General features: G+C 42.3%; 2 protein-coding genes and 1 long non-coding RNA gene across 7 annotated transcripts in view; 1 reads left to right on the forward strand and 2 right to left on the reverse strand.

Moving 5' to 3' along the window:
• Gnb5 (G protein subunit beta 5) overlaps positions 1–3,883 on the reverse strand; it is a 40,566-nt gene extending 36,683 nt beyond the window's left edge. Inside the window, exon 1 of the mRNA XM_046461597.2 lies at positions 3,750–3,883. Coding sequence (XP_046317553.1) covers positions 3,750–3,861 — 112 coding nt within the window. The 5' untranslated portion in view covers positions 3,862–3,883. The remainder of the gene's footprint in view (positions 1–3,749) is intronic.
• LOC124104582 (uncharacterized) lies at positions 3,793–14,992 on the forward strand. Of its 3 annotated transcripts, none has more exons than XR_009228398.1 (5): positions 3,793–3,908; positions 11,305–11,398; positions 12,388–12,499; positions 12,660–12,794; positions 14,858–14,992. It is a non-coding gene; the product is annotated as an uncharacterized LOC124104582 (long non-coding RNA). The 3 variants fall into 3 exon arrangements; XR_009228399.1 differs by having other exon boundaries at positions 12,388–12,503; positions 14,815–14,940; XR_006855468.2 differs by having other exon boundaries at positions 14,815–14,940.
• Positions 13,383–21,880, reverse strand: part of Myo5c (myosin VC) — a 92,627-nt gene continuing 84,129 nt past the window's right edge. For all 3 annotated transcript variants that reach the window (XM_046461371.2, XM_046461370.2, XM_046461373.2), the window contains 3 exons: positions 17,421–17,595; positions 16,847–16,927; positions 13,383–15,045 (listed from right to left, as the gene is read on the reverse strand). In XM_046461371.2, coding sequence (XP_046317327.1) covers positions 14,893–15,045; positions 16,847–16,927; positions 17,421–17,595 — 409 coding nt within the window. In that variant the 3' untranslated portion in view covers positions 13,383–14,892. The remainder of the gene's footprint in view (positions 15,046–16,846; positions 16,928–17,420; positions 17,596–21,880) is intronic.

The raw sequence follows: 21,880 nt of genomic DNA on the forward strand, positions 1-21,880 counted from the left end.
GCAGGTAATCTCAATGGGGTCTGTGTGTGTCAGAAACAGATCTATCAACTAAGAAGCTGCCTGCCACATACTGGTTGCTCTGGGAGATACAGGAAAGTACCCGATGCCTGTCTCTGCTTTGGAGAGTAAGCCAAATTCAGCTTCTGCTCCTCCCCAGCTCGACAGACTCTTCTCCCCCAACCCTAGGCTCTTGGCCATTTGTTTAATGGAGAGAGAGCCTAGTGAAGGCAGTCTAATTCCCAAATTGAATCCTGGCCATCCTCTAACTAGTAGCATGATCCCGAGCAAGTGTTTTGGCTTTGCCAAGCCTGTGTATTCACCCTCCCAGATGGGGGATACTAGGTTTCCCTACATACAGGGAAAAATGAGAGCACAGCTGTTTGATCTTAGCAGGGGCACCAGCATCATGTTTCCAAACTGCAGATTACCCCACCTTTCTTCCCCTTTCCCACCCTGAGTGCTGAGGGATGAATGTGCTTCTTGTAGAAGGAAGCAGGATTCTGGGGTAGAGTGTGGTGAGAACAGCTAAAGGGCAGGCTGTGGGACCAAGGCAAGCTCTGGAATCACCTGGGGCTTTAACTTCCAGTAGGAACTGGAGAGCGGTGAATAATGGGGCTTTCCACAGTATCTGATAGGTTGCTGCAGAGAATCCTGTACCCTAGGCATTGATATCTCATGCTTCATGGCTCTCCCTCAAGCTGTCTTATTCTCCCACAAAACACAGCAGGTAGAGTTATCCCATTCAAATTAGATCAGGCCTCTCTCCAAACCCCGCAATGGCTTCTCAACTCACTCAAGGTCATAAAGCATTAGTCCCCACCCAACCCCACAAACCTCCCGCCAGAAACCCCACTCTTTCTACTCTGCCCTTTGTGTACTCCCTCTAGATGCTCTGGTCTCCTGGTTCTTCCTCAGACACATCAAATACTCTTCCCCTTCCTGGGCTTCGCAATAGTGTTCTTTTTGCTTGAAATGCTCTCCCGTACCAGCCATAGTACTCATGCTTCCGTTACTTCAGGAGGGATTTTTGAAGATTCAAAGGCCCTTCTCCAGGAGGCCTGCCGATGCCATCTTCTCTGAAGCCTTCTTCTGCTCCCTCATACCTCATTCCCCACTTTCCCCCTTTTCTCTCTAGCCCATATCATCTAGCCTATCACTGGTTTTACCTATTGGTCACCTGACTCCCACTTGAGAATGGAGGTTCCACGAAGGAATTCATTCGCTGCAGTATCCCCAAGGGCTGGCAACAGGGCCTGACTTCATGGGCTGTCAAAATGTGTTGAGTTGGTAGAGTGCTTGCCTTGCATGCACAAGACCCTGGGTTCAATCCCCAGCACCACACACACACACAGTGTTGAGTGAATGGGAGACTTGGGCATGTGTAAATGTCAACAGAAGAGGTCAGGGGAGATGGAATAATCGACAGGCTGTGTTAACTGAAGACCAGAGATGATGAGAACCTAAGCCTGGGGGATGCAGGGAACTGGTCCAAGCCAGGAGGGGACAGATGTGAAGGAAAGTTTGTAAGTGTGAACTGAGAGGTGGTAGTGGTGTGGAGGGGTCAACTTACTGGCTTCTATTTTCTGTGGAGGAGGAAGTGAGAATACAGAGATGGGGGAGAGAGGAGTCAGAGTCCTGCACAGAGGTGCAGAAAACCTAAAACTGTCATGGTGGGGAGCTGACCAGGGAAACTGCTGAGCAGCTCTGGGAGCCCAGGTGACTTAGTGAGTAGAATAATAATGGTATTCATGTGCTTCCTGGTGCTTTTCTCCAGCAGCGTCAGTGTTCAGGAGCAGGAAATGAAGGATTCATCCAGAGCTGAGGTTTTACCAGGCAGCTCTGATGAAGAGACAGGAAGGCCAGAGTTAAGGTTATTGGCAAGATTGTTGCTGAAATGCTGGACCAAAGCATCCATGCTGAATTTATAGGGAAGAGAAGAATGGACAAGACTGGGAGACTGAAAGAGAGAAAAGGCGGGGTCCTAAAAGATCTCTCCTGGGAGAAACTGCTAAGAGCAGGTTGCAGCAATTAAGAGTTCTGGGAGGAGGAACACTGACAAGATCCCAGGTGCATATGGAATAGGAGGTTGTGGTGGAGTGAGGGTCTTATGTCATAAGGGCTACCCTTGTGAGGCTTAGGATCAAAAGCAAGACCCAAGACACAGTCTTAAGAAATGCCTAAGTTAGGCTGGGGTTTTGGCTCAGCGGTAGAGCGCTCGCCTCGCACGTGCAAGACCCTGGGCTTGATCCTCAGCACCACATAAAAGTAAATAAGTGAAATAAAGGTATTGTGTCCAACTACAACTAAAAAATAATAAATATTTAAAAAAAGAAAAAAAATATGCCTAAGTTCTTAAGAAACAAGGGAGCCTGGCTGGAGGTCAGGAGATGACATATGAGAAAAGAGAAGAGATCAGTGGGTGACAAGAACCTTAAAGGAAAAAGGTTTTACAAGGTAATGCAAGAAAAGTGGTTTAGAAGCTGCAGGGAATAAGGGAGAACACATATGGGAATAGACCCTTCCACTGTGGATAGAGAACCCAAAATTTGGGCCCATCCCTGGATGGTACCCTGCTCTTGGCAGGCCAACAGCAGCGTCCACTTTTGGAATGAAAATCTACCCTCTGGGGTTGCCTGTTGAAAAGATACATCTCATAGTTCTGGCCAAGGAACAGGTGAATAATGGAGGGAAAGAGAAAGTGGAAACTGGTGCCCACATTTCCTTTCTTCTTGTCTTGGATACAGAAATGATATGTGGAGCTGAGGCACTCATATTATAGTCATGGGGCAAAAGTCAGTGCTGTTAAGTGTGGAGAAGGCAGGCAGAGAGGCCTGGGTCCCTGATGGAATACTGAGAAGCTAAACCTCTTGTAATATAAGAAAAATAATTCCCAATTTACTTAACTACATTATTTTGGGTCTATGTTTAATTATAGTTAGACACATTTCTAAACTATATAGGGACTTAGTGAATCTTTTACTTACAGAGGCCCGGAGGAAAGCGTTACTCAGCAAGGGGAGCTGCTGTCTCCTAAGCCAAACGGTAGGAGATAAGACCAATGTCCCAAGCCTGGCCCTTAGCCCAAGTTCTGCCAAGGAGGAACCATTTGACCAAGAAAAGGAAAAGCTTATCTGGCCAAGTCATTGAACCTGGCTCTGTAAGTCAAGTGCTCCCTCAAAAAGATCAGAACTGGCTCTGAATCATCGTGGTGGTCAGTAATGTAAGTTTATTTAACACTTCTATTGCCCTTTTTTGCCAGTCTCTGCATCTGCGAGAGCTACTCAAACTGCCTTAAACAAACTAATGGTTGGATTTGGTTAGTTTCTGCGGCTTCCCTGCAGTGCGGACAATAGAAAAGTGAGGTATGAAATGGGTGTCTCCATCCTTGTAAATGCAAAACTAAAAAGGACACAACAGTGATGGAGAAGCCAAATAAAGATTTAAAAATCAAAGCAGTTTTATCCCTAGGCCGCGCCCACACGGGCTCTCAGCACTTGTCACCACTGGCATCCTCTTACCCCGCCCGGGAGGGGCGGTCTGCATCTTCCAGGCAGGTGATGACCAGAACCGGTGCCAGATCCTCTGCCAGCCAGGGACCGGGACTCTGCAAGGTGCCCTGACCATCCAAGGCCCACACCCCACGCCAGCGCGCCTGGGCCCGGCCTCCACCTGCGCCGCGCGGGCCTGGCTGCCCGTCCGGTTCCCCCGGCCCCCTCCCGGTCGCAGCCCCCGCCCCGGCCCGCACTCACGCTCCACGTCGTGCAGCTTGGCCCGCTCCTCCTCCAGCTTGCCCTTGAGGCTCTCGGCCTCGCTTTTCAGCGACGCCAGCGTCTCGTTCTCCTGCAGCCCGTCGGTTGCCATCTTTGCGCGCGGACACGGCCGGGAGGGAATCGCCGAGCGGGGATGCGGTGAGCGGGCGGAGAGGCCGGGCGGGCGGGCGCGGAGCCGCGGCGGGCGCAGCTCCAGCCGCGGTGACCCCCGAGCGCCGCCCCGCGGCCCCGCCCTCCGGCGATGACGCGGGCAGCCGCGGGCCGGCTGCGGCGCAGACCCCCTCCCTCCACCCGCCTTGCCCGCGCCCCTCCGCAACCCCACACTTGTGCCCCGCGGGGTGCCGCGTTAGCGCTGCTGCGCCCACAGCACCCGGGAGAAGCGAGCTAGGGTCGTGCCCATCTTAGTGGCGGGGGGGGGGGGGGACTGAGGCTCAGAGATGAAACGTGACTTGCGGGAGACCTACGCGGGGTGAAAGGTCACGTTGGGGTTGTAACTCTGGACTCCCAGCTCCTGAGCGGGGCCTTGGTGAAGTCCCAGAAATACCGTCCTTTCCCTCCACCACTCCCAGGGACTTGATTCGCATCTGGTGGCTCCTGCTTGCAGAGAGGACAAAAAAGGAGAGGGCCAGGAGGCCTGGCCCACGCCTCTGATACTTGCTCTGACAATGGCTAATTCTGCAGCTTCCACCCCAACAAATCTTTTTTGTTGACTCAAATATACAAAAACATAACTAGTTCTGGCTGCTGAGAAGCTCAGTGGTCTCTGAGACATTAGGAGGCCACCCTTAGTTTTGCTTTTCCTTTCTTCATTGGGCAATCTGGCTCCTGTCCTGGGGGCCGCGGAAGGGGTGGTGTGGGTCAGAGGGCCTCTGTGCACAGGCTCAGCCACGGGGCTTCTAAGCTCCTGTTCAGCCATTTGGCTAAGGGTGACTTTTGAGAACTCTTCCTCACCCCTAGAATGAAGGGTTGCTACATTTTTCTTAAGAACTCGAATTAGTGTCTTAGGGACAACACATCACCCTCTCTCTCCCAGGCATACTTCGCTGTCCTAAGGGCTTTAATGAATAACTCGCTTGATGCTCCCAAGAGTCACCCTGAATGGGCACTATTATCTCCATTTTACAGATGTGGAAACTAGGCACAGAAAAGCTCAGTAATCACTCAGGGGTCACACTGCCAGAAAAAGGGAAAGGCAGGATTTGGACCCAGCTAGTTTGGCTACATCAACAAGCCTTTGGACTTGGGTGTGGACCATCCAGCCCAAGCCTCCTTTCTTCCCCTTCTCTGAGGCATTCTTAGGTGAAGAATGGGAAGGAAAATCAAGGTTATATATCCTGGAGAGGACAAATGGGGTGTGAAAACTCTTAGCAGGCTTCTCCATACATAGCAGATGATCATTAACTGCCAATTCCCTTCTCCCTGCCAATCAATATAGGTTTATTCATCATTTATCCTTAGCATTTAGCATAATACTGGCATATGGTTGGTATTCAGTTAATGCTAGTTTATCGAGTGGGTATATAAAACAATATATAAAATATAAATGTATATATATATATAAATTATGTCATTAAAATAAGTACATAAATTATGTAAATAGAGAAATGTTTTTATACTATTCAAGTATACATTTAAAATAAAAATAAAATGTGAAGGCAAACTATTACATCTGTTTTTGATCTGAAGTGCCACAAGATTAAAGGCTGGCTTAGGCTCTGTCTACATTGAACTTCCTGGGAGCAAGTGTTGGCTCTGAGATGTGGCCTGGAGCCATCTACTTCTCAGTCTCAGGCTCCTCTTCTGTAATGGGGTAGCACCTTCTTTAGACAATGTAGAGCATTCAGAGCAACAAGTGGCACACACCTTAATATTGTTGAAGCTGTTTGATACATTTGAATAATCCACAGGAAGTAACTTAAATGGGACAATAGATTATGGGGTGCACTTCCCACAGGGCTATCTCAGGAGGCCCTGGCAAGGAAGCATCGTTTCCTAGTATCCTTAGACTGATGCTTCTGAACCCACTCTGGGTTGTGTGTAGCCCAGGGTCTCCCTGCCTGTGGAGACTGTGGTGGGTGGCACTTGACACTGGTGTTCTCTGTAAAATAAACCCCAAATAACCTCCAGTCTGGAGAATCTACCATCTAGAGATGAAGTCATGATTGCAAAATGCCTTCCTGTACTTTGGTGTTAACTCCCTTTTAGAAGTGGGGAACCTGGAGATCAGAAAAGTTGGGGTCAGCTACATTTCAGCTGCGGTTGAGTTATAGAGTCACCCCTGTTCATGAAAAGGGTCCTTTGAGGGGCTATGTCTACATGATCTAGAACATCTGGATGAAAAGCCAACTGTCAGTCACTGGATGTCTCCTCAGCCATAGGAATATTTGGGAACCCCCAAGTGCTTGTGGTGGACATGGCTGGTGCTTGACCCCTGGAAGAGTCCTGGCAGGGCCTCTGAGCTGGGAAGAAACTCCCATGCAACAGAGGGATTCTGGGCTCCTCTGCCCACAGAGGAAGTTGTTTAAAACCAGAAGACTTAGATTAATCAACAGAAGGAGGGTAGCCCCCCCACCCCAAGCAGGTTTGTTTTAAGAACTGAATGCCTGCAGTTTTACAATTTGCAGAGCCAAGTTTAGAAAAAAAATGTACTACAGGTAGAGTCCCATTACATGGAGCCCCAAGAGACATCAGAATTACCATGTTGTACCAAAATCTTTTTATGTTTACTTGCCATTTGCTTTTTGGGAGTGATTTTTTCCCCATATTTTTTATTGGTGCATTATAGTTGTACATAATGGTAGGATCCATTTTTACATATTTGTACATGCACACGACAGCAGTTTAGCCATGTAATTTGGCCAATATCATTTCCTGTATCCCCCTCCGCTTTCTGTACTAATCTTTGGAAGTGAATTCTGAAATATTTATTTATTAATTGTAGTTGGACACAATACCTTTGTTTTATTTATTTATTTTTTTAATGTGGTGCTGAGGATTGAACCCAGGGCCTCACATGTGCTAGATGAGTGCTTTACCACTGAGCCACAACCCCAGCTGCCCCCCGCACCCCAAGTAAATTCTCTTTTCAACTGAGTAGAAGCCAGGCATGGTGGTGCATGCCTGCAATCCCAGCAGTTTATGAAATTGAGATAGGAGAATCATGAGTTCAAAGCCAGCCTCAGCAATGGAGAGTTGCTAAGCAACATGGTGAGACCCTGTCTCTAAATAAAATACAAAATAGGGCTGGGGATGGGGCTCAGTGGTCCAGGCCCCTGAGTTCAATCCCTGGTCAAAAAAACAAATTCTTCTATTCTATTCTATTTCCTCTGCCCTCCCCGCCACCCTCCCCTCCACATACATACATTTTTAAAAAATTGGTTGATATTGTGGGAATTTCCAGTTGGGGTTTTCTGGATGAGTGCTTTACCACTTTTCACCAGGTGGGGGCTGTGCTCAGCCACACTATTTAGCACAGTTTTGCAAATCCTCTGAGACATGACTAATGCCTAGAATTTTAGCCATGCTGTTGGACACGTTTACTGCAAGATCTGAAATGTGTGCGTTAACCACCTCTGGTGAGGACATGATTTTTGTATACTTTGAAAAACAGCTCACATATTTATTGAATGTTTTTTGTACTGGGGCTATTGAAACACCTTATTAAATGAATTCATTGGAGCTTCACAGATTCCGCCTGATGCAGATGATAATAATGTTCTTATTTTCCACATGGGAAAATGGGCTTCAGGAGAGTAATAAGAACTGGTGGCACCTCCACCTAGAACACAAGCAGGACTTGCACCTTATAGTCAAACACCAAAGTCAACACCCTGTGCCCCTGTACCACACTGCCTCACAAGCCTGGGCATGTGTTCTGTAAATTGATTCTATGGCAACTAATTTTTCACAGGACTGTCATTAAATATTGTTCTAAGACAGGTAATTCACAGTTAAAAAAATAGTAGCACTTACAAGTTCTACACATATTGAGCAGTAGCTGAGTTGTTGTGATTTCTTGAAAACTGTTCTCAGAGCTCTTTGTTTGAAACATTTGTCACAGGAGCCAAATACATTAACTAAGAAGGTCTGATCACACATCTTTCACCCAAGGTGTTGCTGAAAGGAAATAAGAAAGGGCAGGTATGAGAGAAAACCAGTGCTTTTAGATTTGTAGCACCTCTGCTTCCTTCTATGATGGTAGCTGCTTAGACCTATACATGTGGGATAAATCACAGCAGTTAATTTGTAACCTTTGATTTATTGCAATATACTGGGTCAACACCTGAGAAAGCACCAGGGGGTAGTGTTCTTTTTAAGTCAACATGTCTAACTGGTTGTTTTGGTGACTTGCGGAACCCTCTCAGTGGATCTTTGCAGCACAATATCAGTTCTGTGGGGTTTCAGGATGGAAAACATTGTTGTAATGAATACTAAATCTAAAATTTTAAAAACCATTCCTCCTCTCTGGGTGAACTTTTGGAGTAAAGACAAGAATCAGGAAATGGTGGAGTCTGATCCCAACCAAAAATATGAGGCCGAATTAGTGTGGAGTTGGTTCCCTGCAAAGCAGGCATCCCATTTATTAACAGGAAGTCAAACATCTAGGTCCTAATTTGCACTCAAAAGTCAAGGTGGGCCCAGGCCACCCAAGGGAGGGCATCCTTGGGGGAAATAACACCATCTAGTGGCTGAAGATACAGGTTCTGGCTGCCCAGATCCCAGCCCTCTGGTCAGGTGAGTTCCTTTACCTCTCTGAAGCTTTTATTTGCTAGTCTACCAAATAGAAATCTCAAAATCTTTCCTCATAGGATTGTTAGGTGAATTTTAAGATGCAATGCTTAAAGCACTATCTCAAGGTCAGAAATATAGGGGGTGCACCATTGACGTCATGCTAACCTGTGAGTGGTAGCAACAGTAACAGCAGCAGCTTTGTGGAAAAAAAATAATGCAAAGAAAAGAGCAAAAAGAGCCTATGGCAAGACTTGGTGAAGGCCCAGACCAAAGCAAGGCAGTGGGGTGGCCTTAGACCATGCTTAGAAAGGAGCAGGAGAGGGGGCTTGGCGGGAGAGAGGGAAGAAGAGAGGAGATATCTACAATATGGCCTAGGTTTCTTTTGGGAATTCTGAAGGACTGTGATGTATTGTTGGAAATAGGACAAGGCAGTTAAGTGGGGGAGTTTAGTAGGTGATCCAAAGAGGGTTAAGATTCAAAGAAATGACTCCTTGAACAGATATCTGGGGGCTCTGATCTGAGACTTTCTACACAGCCACACTTGAAAGGGATGTTTTTGTGGGGGAGACGACAATGGGTACACTTCTGAGGGAAATGTCTTGTAGAGGTCACCATGGGGCTGGAGAAGGAATGGGAGCTCATGAGTTGGGGGAACTTCCATAACAAAGGGGCAGGGAGGGGCACAGCACTTGAGCACTCTAGGTGACAGAGGAGTAAAGGGCAGTCCCTTAGAGAGCGAAATTACAAGGCAATCACTTACTGACTGCCACAGAGCACTTGGCCCTAGCCTCTCACAACTGCCCCAGGAGGGAGGGAGGCAGGACATCTGTGTCACAGCTAAGGAAATGTGGAGGGACTACACAATGAGGTCAGTGATGGAGCCTGAGCCTGGATGTAGTTTTACTGCAGAGCCAGTGTGATCAAGTTGTTTTGTTTTGTCGTGAAAGGAGAGTTTGCCCATCCTGGGGCTCAGTAAACATCGTCTCCCACTCCCCTACCCTGCAAAGGCTGCCGGTTTTAATGTCAGGCTGAGGACACCCAGTAATAGCATTAGAACAGGCTTTAAGCAGGAGAGCAACATCATTCCAGTGGATTATTCCAGCATTTGTGCTTGCAGAAGTAGGTCAGAGTGAAATGGACAGCAGGGCAGCCAACAAGGTTAGGAGATTATTTCCATGTTACAAAGGAGAGGAAATGAACGTTGGGCAGAGCAGTAGCTACAGGAATGGAAGGCAAGAGCAGCCCAAGGGACTTGAAAGAGGGAAGAGGAAGTGATGGGAGATTAGGAAAATAGAAGCAGAAAAAATCGCCAATGTTCTTATTGTGGGTAGAGACAACATTTTTCTTCTCTATGAATTTTAATTTTCTTCTCTATGAATTTTAATTTTTTTCAAATTATAAAAACTACTTATAATATTCATTACAAATAATTAGGAAACTATTTACCTATATGGCCTACACCAGCAACTGACCTGTTAACACTTTGTTTTCTTCTAGTATCTTTATAAGCATATATGTGTACACTCCTTATATACTATTTTGAACTTCTAGATTTTGCTTAATATGTGTTTTCATCTTTGCATGTTATTCTTTCTTTCTTTGGTCCTAGGGATCAAACTGAGGGCTTTTGGTGTGCTAGGCAAGCACTCTACCACTGAGCTACACCCCCAGTCTGGGAACACCAGTTTTTAATGGAGATCTTAAGTTTTGAGTCATTTCAGTCTTAAGTCATGTCTCATAGCTAGAATTCTAGGCCTGGGTGGTTAAAAAGGGGAATACTATAAAACAAATCCAAAGTGTTTTTAAACTACATATGTTACTCGTGTTCACTGTAAAAAGTCTGAAAAAAACTCAAAAAGGTTTAAGGAATTAATTACTTATAATCCTCACTACCAGAGGGGCTCCTTTTCATATTTTGATATATATGAGGTAGATGTTTAAGATCATTGGGGGTCATACTGTTTATGTATATTGTTTCTATTTCTATATCCTGATATTTTCATTTGGTATTTGTCATGAGCCATGTTTCATTTTAGTATGTTTCATTATACATATTGTCAATAATCCTTTTTAGGATGAGGGAATTTTTCACAACTAGGGCAAATACCTCAAAGAATATTTTGACAAAAAAAAGTAAAAAATGCTCCCATTTTCACTGAACTTAACTCTGTTAATACTTATAGATTTACCTTTTTTGGCAATAGCTTCAGTATTATTCTATACTATGGAGTGTCACAGTTTATTAAACCATCCTCCTATTGTTGGAGACATAGGGTATATTTCGGTTTTTACTTTAAATGTAGTACTCCATTAACTCAATTAAAAATGGGCCAAGGACCCCTCCTGCACTGCTGGTAATAATGTAAAGTGGGGTAGCCATTCTATAATAGTGCAACTGTGGAAAAAAAAATTGTTATTACTCAGAAAGTTAAATATAGAATTGCTACTATATGGCCCAGCAGCCCAATTCTAGGTATATACCCAAGATAAGTTGGGAGAATTATTACTAGCTAAAAAGTAGAAATTACTCAAATATCCACCAGCTAAAGAATGGATAAATATGTAGTATATCCATATAGCAGATTGTTATTTAGCAATAAAGAAGAATGAAATCTGGTGTGACATTGATGAATGTGGAAAATATTATTTTGTGGGAACTGTCTGAAAAAAGACCACATAAGATCCCGTTTATATGAAAGGTCCAGGATAGGCAAAGCCATAGAGACAGAGAATAGCTTAGCGGTTGTTGAGGGCAGGGGAGGGAGGGGTGGAACTGGGAGTAACTTGCTTGATGGCTATGCAGTTTCTTTTTGAGGTGATGGAAGTGCTCTGGAATCAGTGGTGAAGATTGCACATCCTTGTACATATGCTGAACACCACTGAATCTTTTTAAAATGGTGAGTTTTAAGTCATGTGTTTATATCTCAATACAAATTATTTTAAAAATGGGCAAAAGACTTGAACAGGCACTCCTCCAATAGTCAAAAATATAAAAATGTGCTGGACATCATTGGTCATCAAAGAAATGCAAATTAAAACCACAGTGTGATACTACTGCTTACATATTGGAATACTTAAAATAAAAAATATGGCCATATAGAGTAGCGGTAAGAATGTGAGGAATTTAACTGTCTTTCCTTGCTGGTGGGAATGCAAACTGGTACAATTACTTTAAAAACTGGTTGGTTGGACCTACTAGTGTAAACATGCATATAGTCTGTGATTCAGCAGTTCTACTCTTGGGTATGTAGTCAACAGAAATGAATACTTATTTCCTTAAGAAAATATGAATAAGAATGCTCTAATACCTTTATTCATACAAGTCCCAAGCTAGGAAAATTAAAATGTTCACCAGTGGTAGGCCAGAAAAATAGTGATCTGTTCAGACAACAAAAAAATGAATAAACTGTTGATACATGCAACAACGTGGATGTATCTCGCAGGCTCCCTACAGCTATAACACGTTCAGTGTCAAAAACCTTCTATCATATACCACAATTTCTTTATCCATTCATCTGTTGTTGCACACCTAGGTTGGTTCCATAGCTAAGCTATTGCAAATTGTGCTTCTATAAATATTGATGTGGCTGCATCATTGTAGTATGCTGATTTTAAATCCTTTGGATATATGCTGAGGAGTGGGATAACCAGGTCAAATAGGGATTCCATTCCTAATTTCAGAGGGATTGCACCAATTTGCAGTTCCACCAATAATGTATGAATTCATGCAACTTGAAGAAAATGAGAATATACAACAACAAATAAACTATAACCCAGGTTCCCACTATATAGGAAGCCCCTGGGAACCTTGGTCTGTATGCACCTGGACACCCTGCTTAGCTTTTAAGAAAACCTGAGTACATTCACCCGTGCTTACCTTCCACAGAGTCACACTTGGAACCGACCAGCCAACAACCAACTGACCAACTAGGCAGGAAGGTGAGAAGTTTCTGCTGCAGTGTGAAGGTGTGAAAGCCACTGGCCCCTAATCTCCTTATGTAGGTATTACGCTCAGGCTTCTTGTTCCTCTCCACCTGCATGACCATGCTCACTCTTGGGCATTCACTTACCCCTTGAACCTCCTGGCCATTCACATGGCTAGGATCTCAGTTAATCCCTGAGGACCACTTCATGGGCCCAATTCTTTGCCCTCTGTAGGATGCAAACTTTGGCATGTTTGATCCCATGAATCTGCATCCACTCCACTGAGCAACCCTGGGACTGCATGTGGTCAGCATCTCTCAGTGTTGCCCCCACCCCCTTCAGCTGTTCAGAACTGATCAAGATTATATGGTGAGTGCTTTCCCCCTCCCCTTCTGTACCAGTAAACTCATGGGCCTCTACAGGTCTCCTTGTCTCCAAGCAAGATCTGTTCTTTCTCATGACTGACTGCTCTCCCACACTTTGGATCCCTGCCACCTCCAAAAGGACTTTACTCCTTCAGTTCTCTCCCATCTCACAAGCATGAAGATAAATGTGGGGTGGATGGGGTATGACCTCCAGTGGCCCACAGGACAACAGAAAAAAAATGGTTAATGTTATTGGTTTACAGCCCAGAATAAGCACTAACACATAGGCATGAATCCTGAGGTGGGAGACAGAAAGGGAGAGTGTGGGAAGGTCTAGACAGGGCACCAAGGCTCAGAAACTGAGACGATTCCCTGCCCAATAGCCCCTCTTTTTGATGCACTCTCAGAGCCCCATGGAGACACAGCCAGAGCCAGTTAGGATGTTTACTTCTTCTCTGAATATTTCATATACTTTAAATGAGATATTTTGAATCTATAAAGATTCTAGTATCTTTCTTACAACCCCTAAAGAAGGACATAAAACTTGTGCACTGAAGACTTATAATCTAGCAACTATAAGAATCTGACCCAATTCATCTTGTAATTTATTTTATTGAAGTATTATAAAGTTCCATTTCTCATTGTTTTATATACAATGTATTGAAGTGAACTAAAGTAAATCATTTATAATTTGAAAAGACATTAGTACATAGTAGGGTGGCATTGCTTCATCATTATGTGTTATTCCCACTCCTGAGATGTACGTCTCTAGTGCAGAATCACAGTTTTGCCTGAGACCTTGTCAGAGGCACAAGGGGGTCTGGGATTCCTCGGGTGTATAAGAAAGTGGTAGATCCACAGGTCACAGGTCAGGAGTATACATCAAAGGAAACTTTATGATCTGAAGGGAAGGAATGAGAAGGTTTGGGGCATAAGAAATAGCCAGTTTCCATAAAATCTGGGAAACAGATTTCTCAAAAGGGAAAACTGACACAAATCTTCAGTTACTTTTATTTACTCGTTGGTACCAGGGATTGAATCCAGGGGCCCTTAACCACTGAGCAATGTCCTCAGCCCTTTTTTCATTTTGAGACAGGCTCCTGCTAAGTTGCTTAGGGCCTTGCTAAATTGCTGAAGGAGGCTTTGAATTTTCAATCCTCCTGCCTCAGCCTCCCAAACTGTTGGGGTGACAGGCCTCTGCCACTGCACCTGGCGTCTTCAGTTACTTTTAGTAAAAAATTTAAAAATATATTGGGGTGCTGATTAGGTACAGAAAAACACTTAGGTTGCCTTTTTTAAACTTAGTTTTAAAAGTTATTGTATAAAAATATTAAACCATGAAAAAGTATGGCAAATATGTTGGCAGATACAATTTAAAGAAATATTCTTTCAGAGAATATGGTAATTGGCACAGCAACTAAGTCTTGATAATATATTTGTTTTAAATAGATTATATATAAAATACTTCTTATGATTAATTTGAGATTGAGTATTCTCTGAAAAATTAGAGGAGTCTGAAATAAGAAAAAAAAATATATATATATATTTATGCTGAGCTGTTTTTAGTAAAACTTAAAAAAAAAAAAGTCATTGAAATCCCTCCCCTCCCAGTAGGCATAGGGAAAGGGGACTTCGGGTGGGTCTGGTGGCCAAATAAGACTATTTCTTGGAAGACACAGCCATAGAACCAATTTGTGGCTTCATAAATGTCCCTGAGCTTCACAGGAAACTCAAAAACGTTAGAAACCACTGGTCCCCAGATCTCATTGCCTAGTGTGGAGCCCTGTCATAAGACAGATTAGATCAAAGGCATCTAGAAGAAAATATGATCCTTCCAGGGATTCCAGTAAAAGCCAACTGAGATTCTGAAGTGAGATAGGGCCTTTCCAACCACAGCTGGCACATGTGGATTCTTACAAAATGACAGCAGCAGCAGCACCACCACCACCACTGTGAGACAGAGATGTGGCCAGTTGGGAAGAACTTTCTTTTCTTCCTGAAATCACATTCCAAAGCATTTCCAGTTTCAGGGAATAAACCGTGTTCTTCATCTGTGACTTCACTCAGGCTTGGAGGAACCAGTGCATTGACCTTTTCTCCTGCTATAATCTATTGAGAAAGCCTAGCTTGAAACTGCTGGGGATCTGAATCATTTCCAGAGCATGTGGAGAGGCAGTAAAAGGAAATGTGACTTGAAAGAGGTATTTGGTATCTAACATCAGCTGTGATGAATCCTCCCGGCTATTCAGAAGTGCCTGAAATCAGAACCAGAAGAAAAGTGAGTATGGAAACCAGCGCATTCAGCTTCATTGCTACCTGGAGGTCAAGAGCAGAGAAAACCCAACAGCTGCAGCTTCAACGGAGAACTCCTGTCCATATCCTGTCATCTCACACTGTTCAGCACCTCAGCTCTGAGACACAAGGTCTGTCCAGCTCTCATGAATCCTTTTGTTCCAGAAGTGAATTTCCCAGAGGATGGGCTGACTGTAAATCTGTTTTCTATTCTTACGTATTCTCATGGCATAATTCTAAGTGCAAACTTTGGGTCTTATGGCTGCTTTATATTCTTAAAAATTATGAGGACTTCTCACACCAGTCAGAATGGCAGTCATCAACAAATTCTGAAGAGGATGTGGAGAAAAGGAACACTTACACTGTTGATGGGATTGTAAATTAGTACAACCACTATGGAAATCAGCATGGAGGTTCTTCAAAAGACTAGGCAGGAACCACCATATGACCTAGCAATACCACTCCTTGATATTTATCCTAAATAATTAAAGTCATCATTGTACGGTGATATACGTATACCCATGTTTATAGCAGCACAGTTTGAAATAGTCAAACTATGGAACCAGTCTAGGTGTCCATCAATGGATGAGCAGATAAAGAAAATGTGGTATATACACAATGGAGTTTTATTCGGCCATAAAGAAAAATGAAGTCATGACATTTGAAGGAAAATGATGGAACTAGATAACATTATGTTAAATGAAAAATCAGAAGGTCAAATGTCACGTTTTCTCTTACATGCAGAAATTAGAGAGGAAAAAGAAAAGAAAGGAGGGGGCAGATCTCATGAAAACCCATAGGGAGATCAGTAGAGGAATGGGACCCAGGAGTGGGAGGTGGGAAGGGAAGGAAGAAGTTCTGAGGAGTGATATTGGCCAAATTATATTGTTACAATATTGGCATGTATAGATTTGTAGTAACAGATCACATCATTATGTACAATTATAATGTACCAATAAACAATGTGGAAAAAATTTATGAGGACTCCAAAGAGCTTTTATGTATGTGGCTGTAATTATTGACATTTATTGTATCAATAATTAAAGTAACAATTTAAAATATTCACTAATTCATTGGGATAATAATAAATCCAGTACATGTTACACATAACATTTTCAATGAAAAAGAACTAATTTTCAAAAAAAAAAGACTTAGAAGTGATATTTCCTATTTCTATAAATCTCTTTAATGTCTGATTTAATATAAGACACATGACGTAAGATATTATATCTGCTTATGCACTCGATCTGTTGTGAGATGTTATTTTGGTTGAAGTAGATGAGAAAAATCCTGCCTCATCCAGGTTATGTCTTTGGGAAAAGGAAGGATTTTGCAGACCTAGGAAGCAGTCTCAAGGACCCCTCCCCCCACCCCAGAACCTTCAAACCAAACTTGGGGAACTGCTGTCCTAGTTCACTGGGGAAAGAAACTTTAGGGATTACATAAGAAAACCAGATATGCAGGTCCCTGTTTCTATTCAGCTGTGCCCATCTGTGCTGTATTTCAAGACCAATCAGAAACAAGATGGGCTGAAAGATCAATCACAGCAGCTGAGACCCAGTTTGAGTGTTTTCATTCCCTTCCCACCAGGACTAAAATGGATTCTGAAAGCTGGGAACATTTCTATTGCCTTTGAGCTGGGTGTCTTTCATTTGCACGTATGGTAAAATGCACTTTAACCTTGGATTTCAAATTAATTATGTATCAGTGGCTTATATCATCCTTAACAGGTAAAATTAAAAGGCACATCCTGAAGAATCTCACCTGTACTTTTCGAACAAAGGATGGAGTCACTCTTTTCTCGAAGTCATCTATAGGTGTGTATGAATTAAGGATCTTTATGATCTGCAAATATCACATAACATGGTATTAGACCACGAAAGACAACACTCTGATCATGTAATAACAGTCATGGAATTTTGAGAACCACAGTTCGTTCTTTTATACTGTCATTTGGCTCAGGAATCATGTTTTCTATTTCCAAGAAAAGAGAAAACAAGGGGAGAAGGGTGTAGAAGACAAGCAAATACAAATAACATAATTAGATGACAGTAAAGGAACCCCCCTTTCCAACTTCCCTGCCTCCCATGTGAGCACCCTTCACACATGCACATGTATGAGTTTAATGGCCAGAGAGATATCACATACGTGTTTGTGTTTTGAGGCTTAGAGTTAGAATCTAATATATATTTAGTAGGCAAAAGGGTGGGCCCTGGGAGACAAGTGTGCTCTGTGAACACAAAGTCCAGCGCAACCCGGCTGACTGAGCCAGGAAAAGCCATGGCAATCCATGATCTGTCCTAGAAGATCCAGGGAGGCACTAGGGAAGGCTGGTCACCTGCACAGCTGACAATGAGGTGCAGCGTTCGTAGATCTCCTTGGCATCGCTGTCTGTGGTCTTCTTGACCTGGAGCAACCAGGCTGCCTGAGAGAGGGGCTCCAAAGTTTCCTTGGCTAAGCTGTTCTGCAAATTCTTATCTTTAAGCCATTCTTCTAAGTAGCTGATGTTACACCTGGAGTGAAAGGCAGAGGAGCACAGAACACTTCAGGGAAGATGCCAAATCCCCCAGTGTGTCCCACACAGTTTACAGAGATCTTAGGAGCTGGGTGCAGCAGTCTCATCTCTAACAGGAGGGGATGGATGAGATGACCAGCTTTCTGGATCCATGGTTCTAAGGGTCATGTTGGTCTGAAGTAAGGAGCTGGAATAGCTATGCACTTGAGGGAAATCTGAGTAAAGAAAAATGACTACAGTAATTTTCAAAGTTCAGTTTTGAAAAATCTATAAAAGGACCAAAACAGTAATATTTGAAGAGAAGATTTCTGTAGGATAAAACATTGATTTCTTTTCCTGAATTGGCAGAAATGTTTCATTTGGTTGGAAACTGCTTTCGGTCAACTGGGTTTTCATTCTTGTTTCTGTCGCTAATTATTACAGGTTTACGAGTTAAGAGGCACTGATTTTAGCGCCACCAATCACTGTTGAGCTTAGGAATTCATCAGCTTCTCTGGATATGATGAAAGTGTGGAGAACATTCATACATTGCAAACACATTGCTAATGGGAAGGTAAAATCACACAACTGCTGGGAAAGTAATCTTGTAGTTTCTAGAAATTAAACATATAGTTACTGTATGACCCAGTGCTACAGTTTGGATCTTGGATGTCCCCCAAAGACCCATGGTCCCTAACAGGTGGTGCTACTGGAAGGTGGTGAGACCTTTAAGAGGTGGGACCTAATGAGAGGAAATTGGGTCACTGGGGGCATGCTCCTGAAGGGGATCCTGGGATCCCGGCCCTTTCTCTTCCTCTCTTTTTGTTTCCTGGCCATCATGCACTCTCTACCATGATATACTGCCTTGCCACAGGCCCAAAAGCAATAGATTTCTCTATCTGTAGACTGAAACCTCAACCATTCTGAGCCAAAATACAACTTTGCTCTTTATAAGTTGATTACCACAGGTATTTTGTTATGTTTTTTGACAAAAAGCTAACATACCAGTGATTCTAATAATAGATATATACTCAAGAGGACTAAAAATATGTCCATATAAAAAACTGTACAACAAATATTTTAGGTCCATCAAATGGACCTAAAATTGTGAAAACAACCCAAATGTCATCTATCAACTGATGAGTGGGTAAGCAAATCGTAGCATATACAATACAATGAGATATTTTTCAACAAGAAAAAAATATTAGGAGTTGATATCTGCTCCATGGAAGAAATTCCTCTTAAGTGAAGGAAGCCAAACACAAAGACAGCATATTTTATGATTCTGTTGATTTAAAAATGTTTAAAAATACACAAAATATGTAGTGAAAGAGAATATATAAGTGGTTGCCCAGGTTGGTGAGAGTATGTTGGGGTGGGGTGGAGTGTGGGTGGGGGAAAAGAGTAGCTGCTAATGTGTATAAGATTTCTTTTTGGGGTTGATGAAAAGATTCTAAATCACATTGTGGTGATGCTTACTCAAACCGCTGAACTATTTGCACTTTAACTTGGAAGAGCACTACGATATGTAATATCAATGAAACTGTTAATAAAAAGTTTGAGTATTAGACATCAATTAGGTGATCCTGAAGGTCGATCTCAGTTGATCATTGAAGTTATCTCCAAGGTCAGTTCCAGCTGTGGCCTTCCAGATTGGCAACTCCCCATGTGGGTCTTCTCTCTAATTATGAACTGGGGCAGTAATGCTGACTTATGTGCTCCATAGGGACGGAATGAGTACATTGGTCTCCTTTGTTGCATTGTTGCAAAGAACTAGTTTGAGTTCTTATGACTTGCAGTTTTTATTGCAACAGATTCTTAATGGACTTCCCATCTCACCCCTTCCAATCCACCCTATTCAATCCTGCCGTAATCCTTTCTAATTCTGAACTCAGCATGCTAATCCTCCCATCTGTGAATGTGTATGCGGTTCTGGTTCTTGGGGAGAGAGAATAAGCATATTCCATCTTCTCTCTCCCACTGAATGGGGTATAAAACCTGGACAGACTGCATGGAGCAGCTGTCTAAGGTCTCTGAAAGGTAAAAAGTAGCAGGTGTATTGAGGAAGATGACCAAAGTTTAAAACACTTCCAAATTGACAGTGAGTTTACCAATTTCTCTCCCATTCACTGGCTTGAACTCAATGCAGCCTGAAACTCAAAAGTGGGATTAAGGCTGGGGTTGTAGCCCAGTGGTAGAACACTTGCCTAGCATGCCTGAGGCACAGGGTTCAATTCTCAGCATGGCATATAATAACTAAAATAAAGATCCATTGACAATTAAAAAAATAAAAAAAAGTGGGCATTAACAATAGGGGACCCCTGGTTCTGGCTGAAGAGCTAAAAAGGAATTCCCAAGGCTGAGAGAGGGAGGGTGGAAATATCCTGCTTTTATATTTAGTTCATCACCATCATCATTATTATCCATAAGACAACTATAACATAAAGTAGGGAGCATAAAGGGGCTTATGTAAGATTTTTATAGTCCACTTGACATGGTAAGATTGATTCTCACTAAAAATTCTTCAAAAAGATATGGTTAAAATGCACTAAGTAAATTAAAAGAGATACTAAAAAATGTTCAAATAACACTAAAGACAAAAAGAAAAAAAAGAAAAAGAAAATTGGAGAAACAAACAACAACAAACAGAAGGATACTGGGAGTGGGTGGCACACACCTGTAATCCCAGTGATTGGGGAGGTTGGGGCAGGAGGACTGCAAGTTTGAGGTCAGCCTCAGCAATTTAGTGAGCTCCTTAGCAACTTAGTGATACCCTGTCCCGAAATAAAACATAAAAAGGGATGGGGATGTAGATCAGTGGTAAAGTGCCCCTGGGTTTAATTCCCAGCACCAAAAACAAAAACACAAAGAACAAATAGAAAATAATGAGATGGTAGACCTAATTCTAAATATATCAGTAATTACATTAAATTAAGATGGTCTAAATATCCTATTTACGGAGCACAGATTGTCCTGTTGGATTTTAAAAAGTACCCCAACACCCTAATATATGCTGCCTATGAGAAACTCACTTTGAATATGATATATGTAGATTAAAATAATGGGAAAAATATACTATGAAAATGCTAATCAAAGAAATATGGAGTAGCTATGTAATTTCAGATTTAAAAAAAAAGAAGACTTCAGGGAAGAGGAAATTACCAGGAAGGGATAAAGAGGAACATAACATAATCATAGGAGGGTCAACTTACCAAGAAGACAAAACAATTCTTAATAGGTGTGCATCTAACAAAAGCCTTCAAATAACCACAAGCAAACACAGACAGATTGCAAGGAGAAACAAACAAATCCATAAGTATAGTTGAAGACTTCAACATTTCTGTACTAATTATCAGAACTGGTAGAAAAATTAGCAAATATATAGAGCTGAACCTATTCATCAACAAACTGTGTTGATTTGATATTTTATTCAAACATTAACCCAATGCCATGATATGCATTCTTTCCGAATGAACATAGAACATTCACAAAAATGGACCATATTCTGTGTTATAAAAGCAATTATAACAAATTTAAAAGAATTGAAATCATACAAATTATGTTTTTCTTAACTGTTAATAAATTTAGAAATAAAACTGGGAAAGTCCTGAGCAAAGTGGGATGGTTGGTCACTCTGGTGTCATAATCCATGCCCTTAGTCCCTGGGAACTACCGTTCTACTTTCTGTTTCTAAAGCATGTTCTGTGACCACCATGGAATTAAATTAAACATCAAATAACAGAAAGATGATAAGAAAGTCTCCAAACACCTGGAGATTAAACAACACAGATGACACTTGGGTCAGACAGTAGGCCTTAGGGAAACTTAAAATAGATTTTGAATCGAACAAAGATGAAAATATAAACATACCAAAATCTGTGGGTTGGAGCTAAAGTAGAGCTTAGAGGGAAATTAATAGCATTAAAGGCTTATGTGGAAAAAAAAGAAAGGCCTCAAAGTCAATCATCAAAACTTCTACTTTAAGACACTAGAAAAAGCAGAGCAAAATAAATCAAGTCAGCAGAATGAATGAAATAATGATGATAATATGAGAGATCAAGAAAATTAGAAACAAAAGTAGAGGAAAATCAATGAAACCAACAACTGGTTCTTTGGAAAGATCGATAATATTGACAAACTTATAGCAAGACTGATGAAGGAAAAAAAAGAGAAGTCACAGATTTCTGATATCAATTACTCAAAAAGGCACAACATTACAAATCCTGAAGAAATTAAAAGCATAATAAAAACTTATTAAGAGCAACTCTATGCATGTAAACTCAATAATTTAGATGAAATGCACT

The sequence above is a fragment of the Marmota monax genome, unplaced genomic scaffold (genome assembly GCF_021218885.2).
Source record: "Marmota monax isolate L192 unplaced genomic scaffold, Marmota_monax_Labrador192_F-V1.1 WCK01_AAM20220418_F8-fsc00001, whole genome shotgun sequence".
In the NCBI taxonomy this organism is placed as follows: domain Eukaryota; kingdom Metazoa; phylum Chordata; class Mammalia; order Rodentia; family Sciuridae; genus Marmota; species Marmota monax.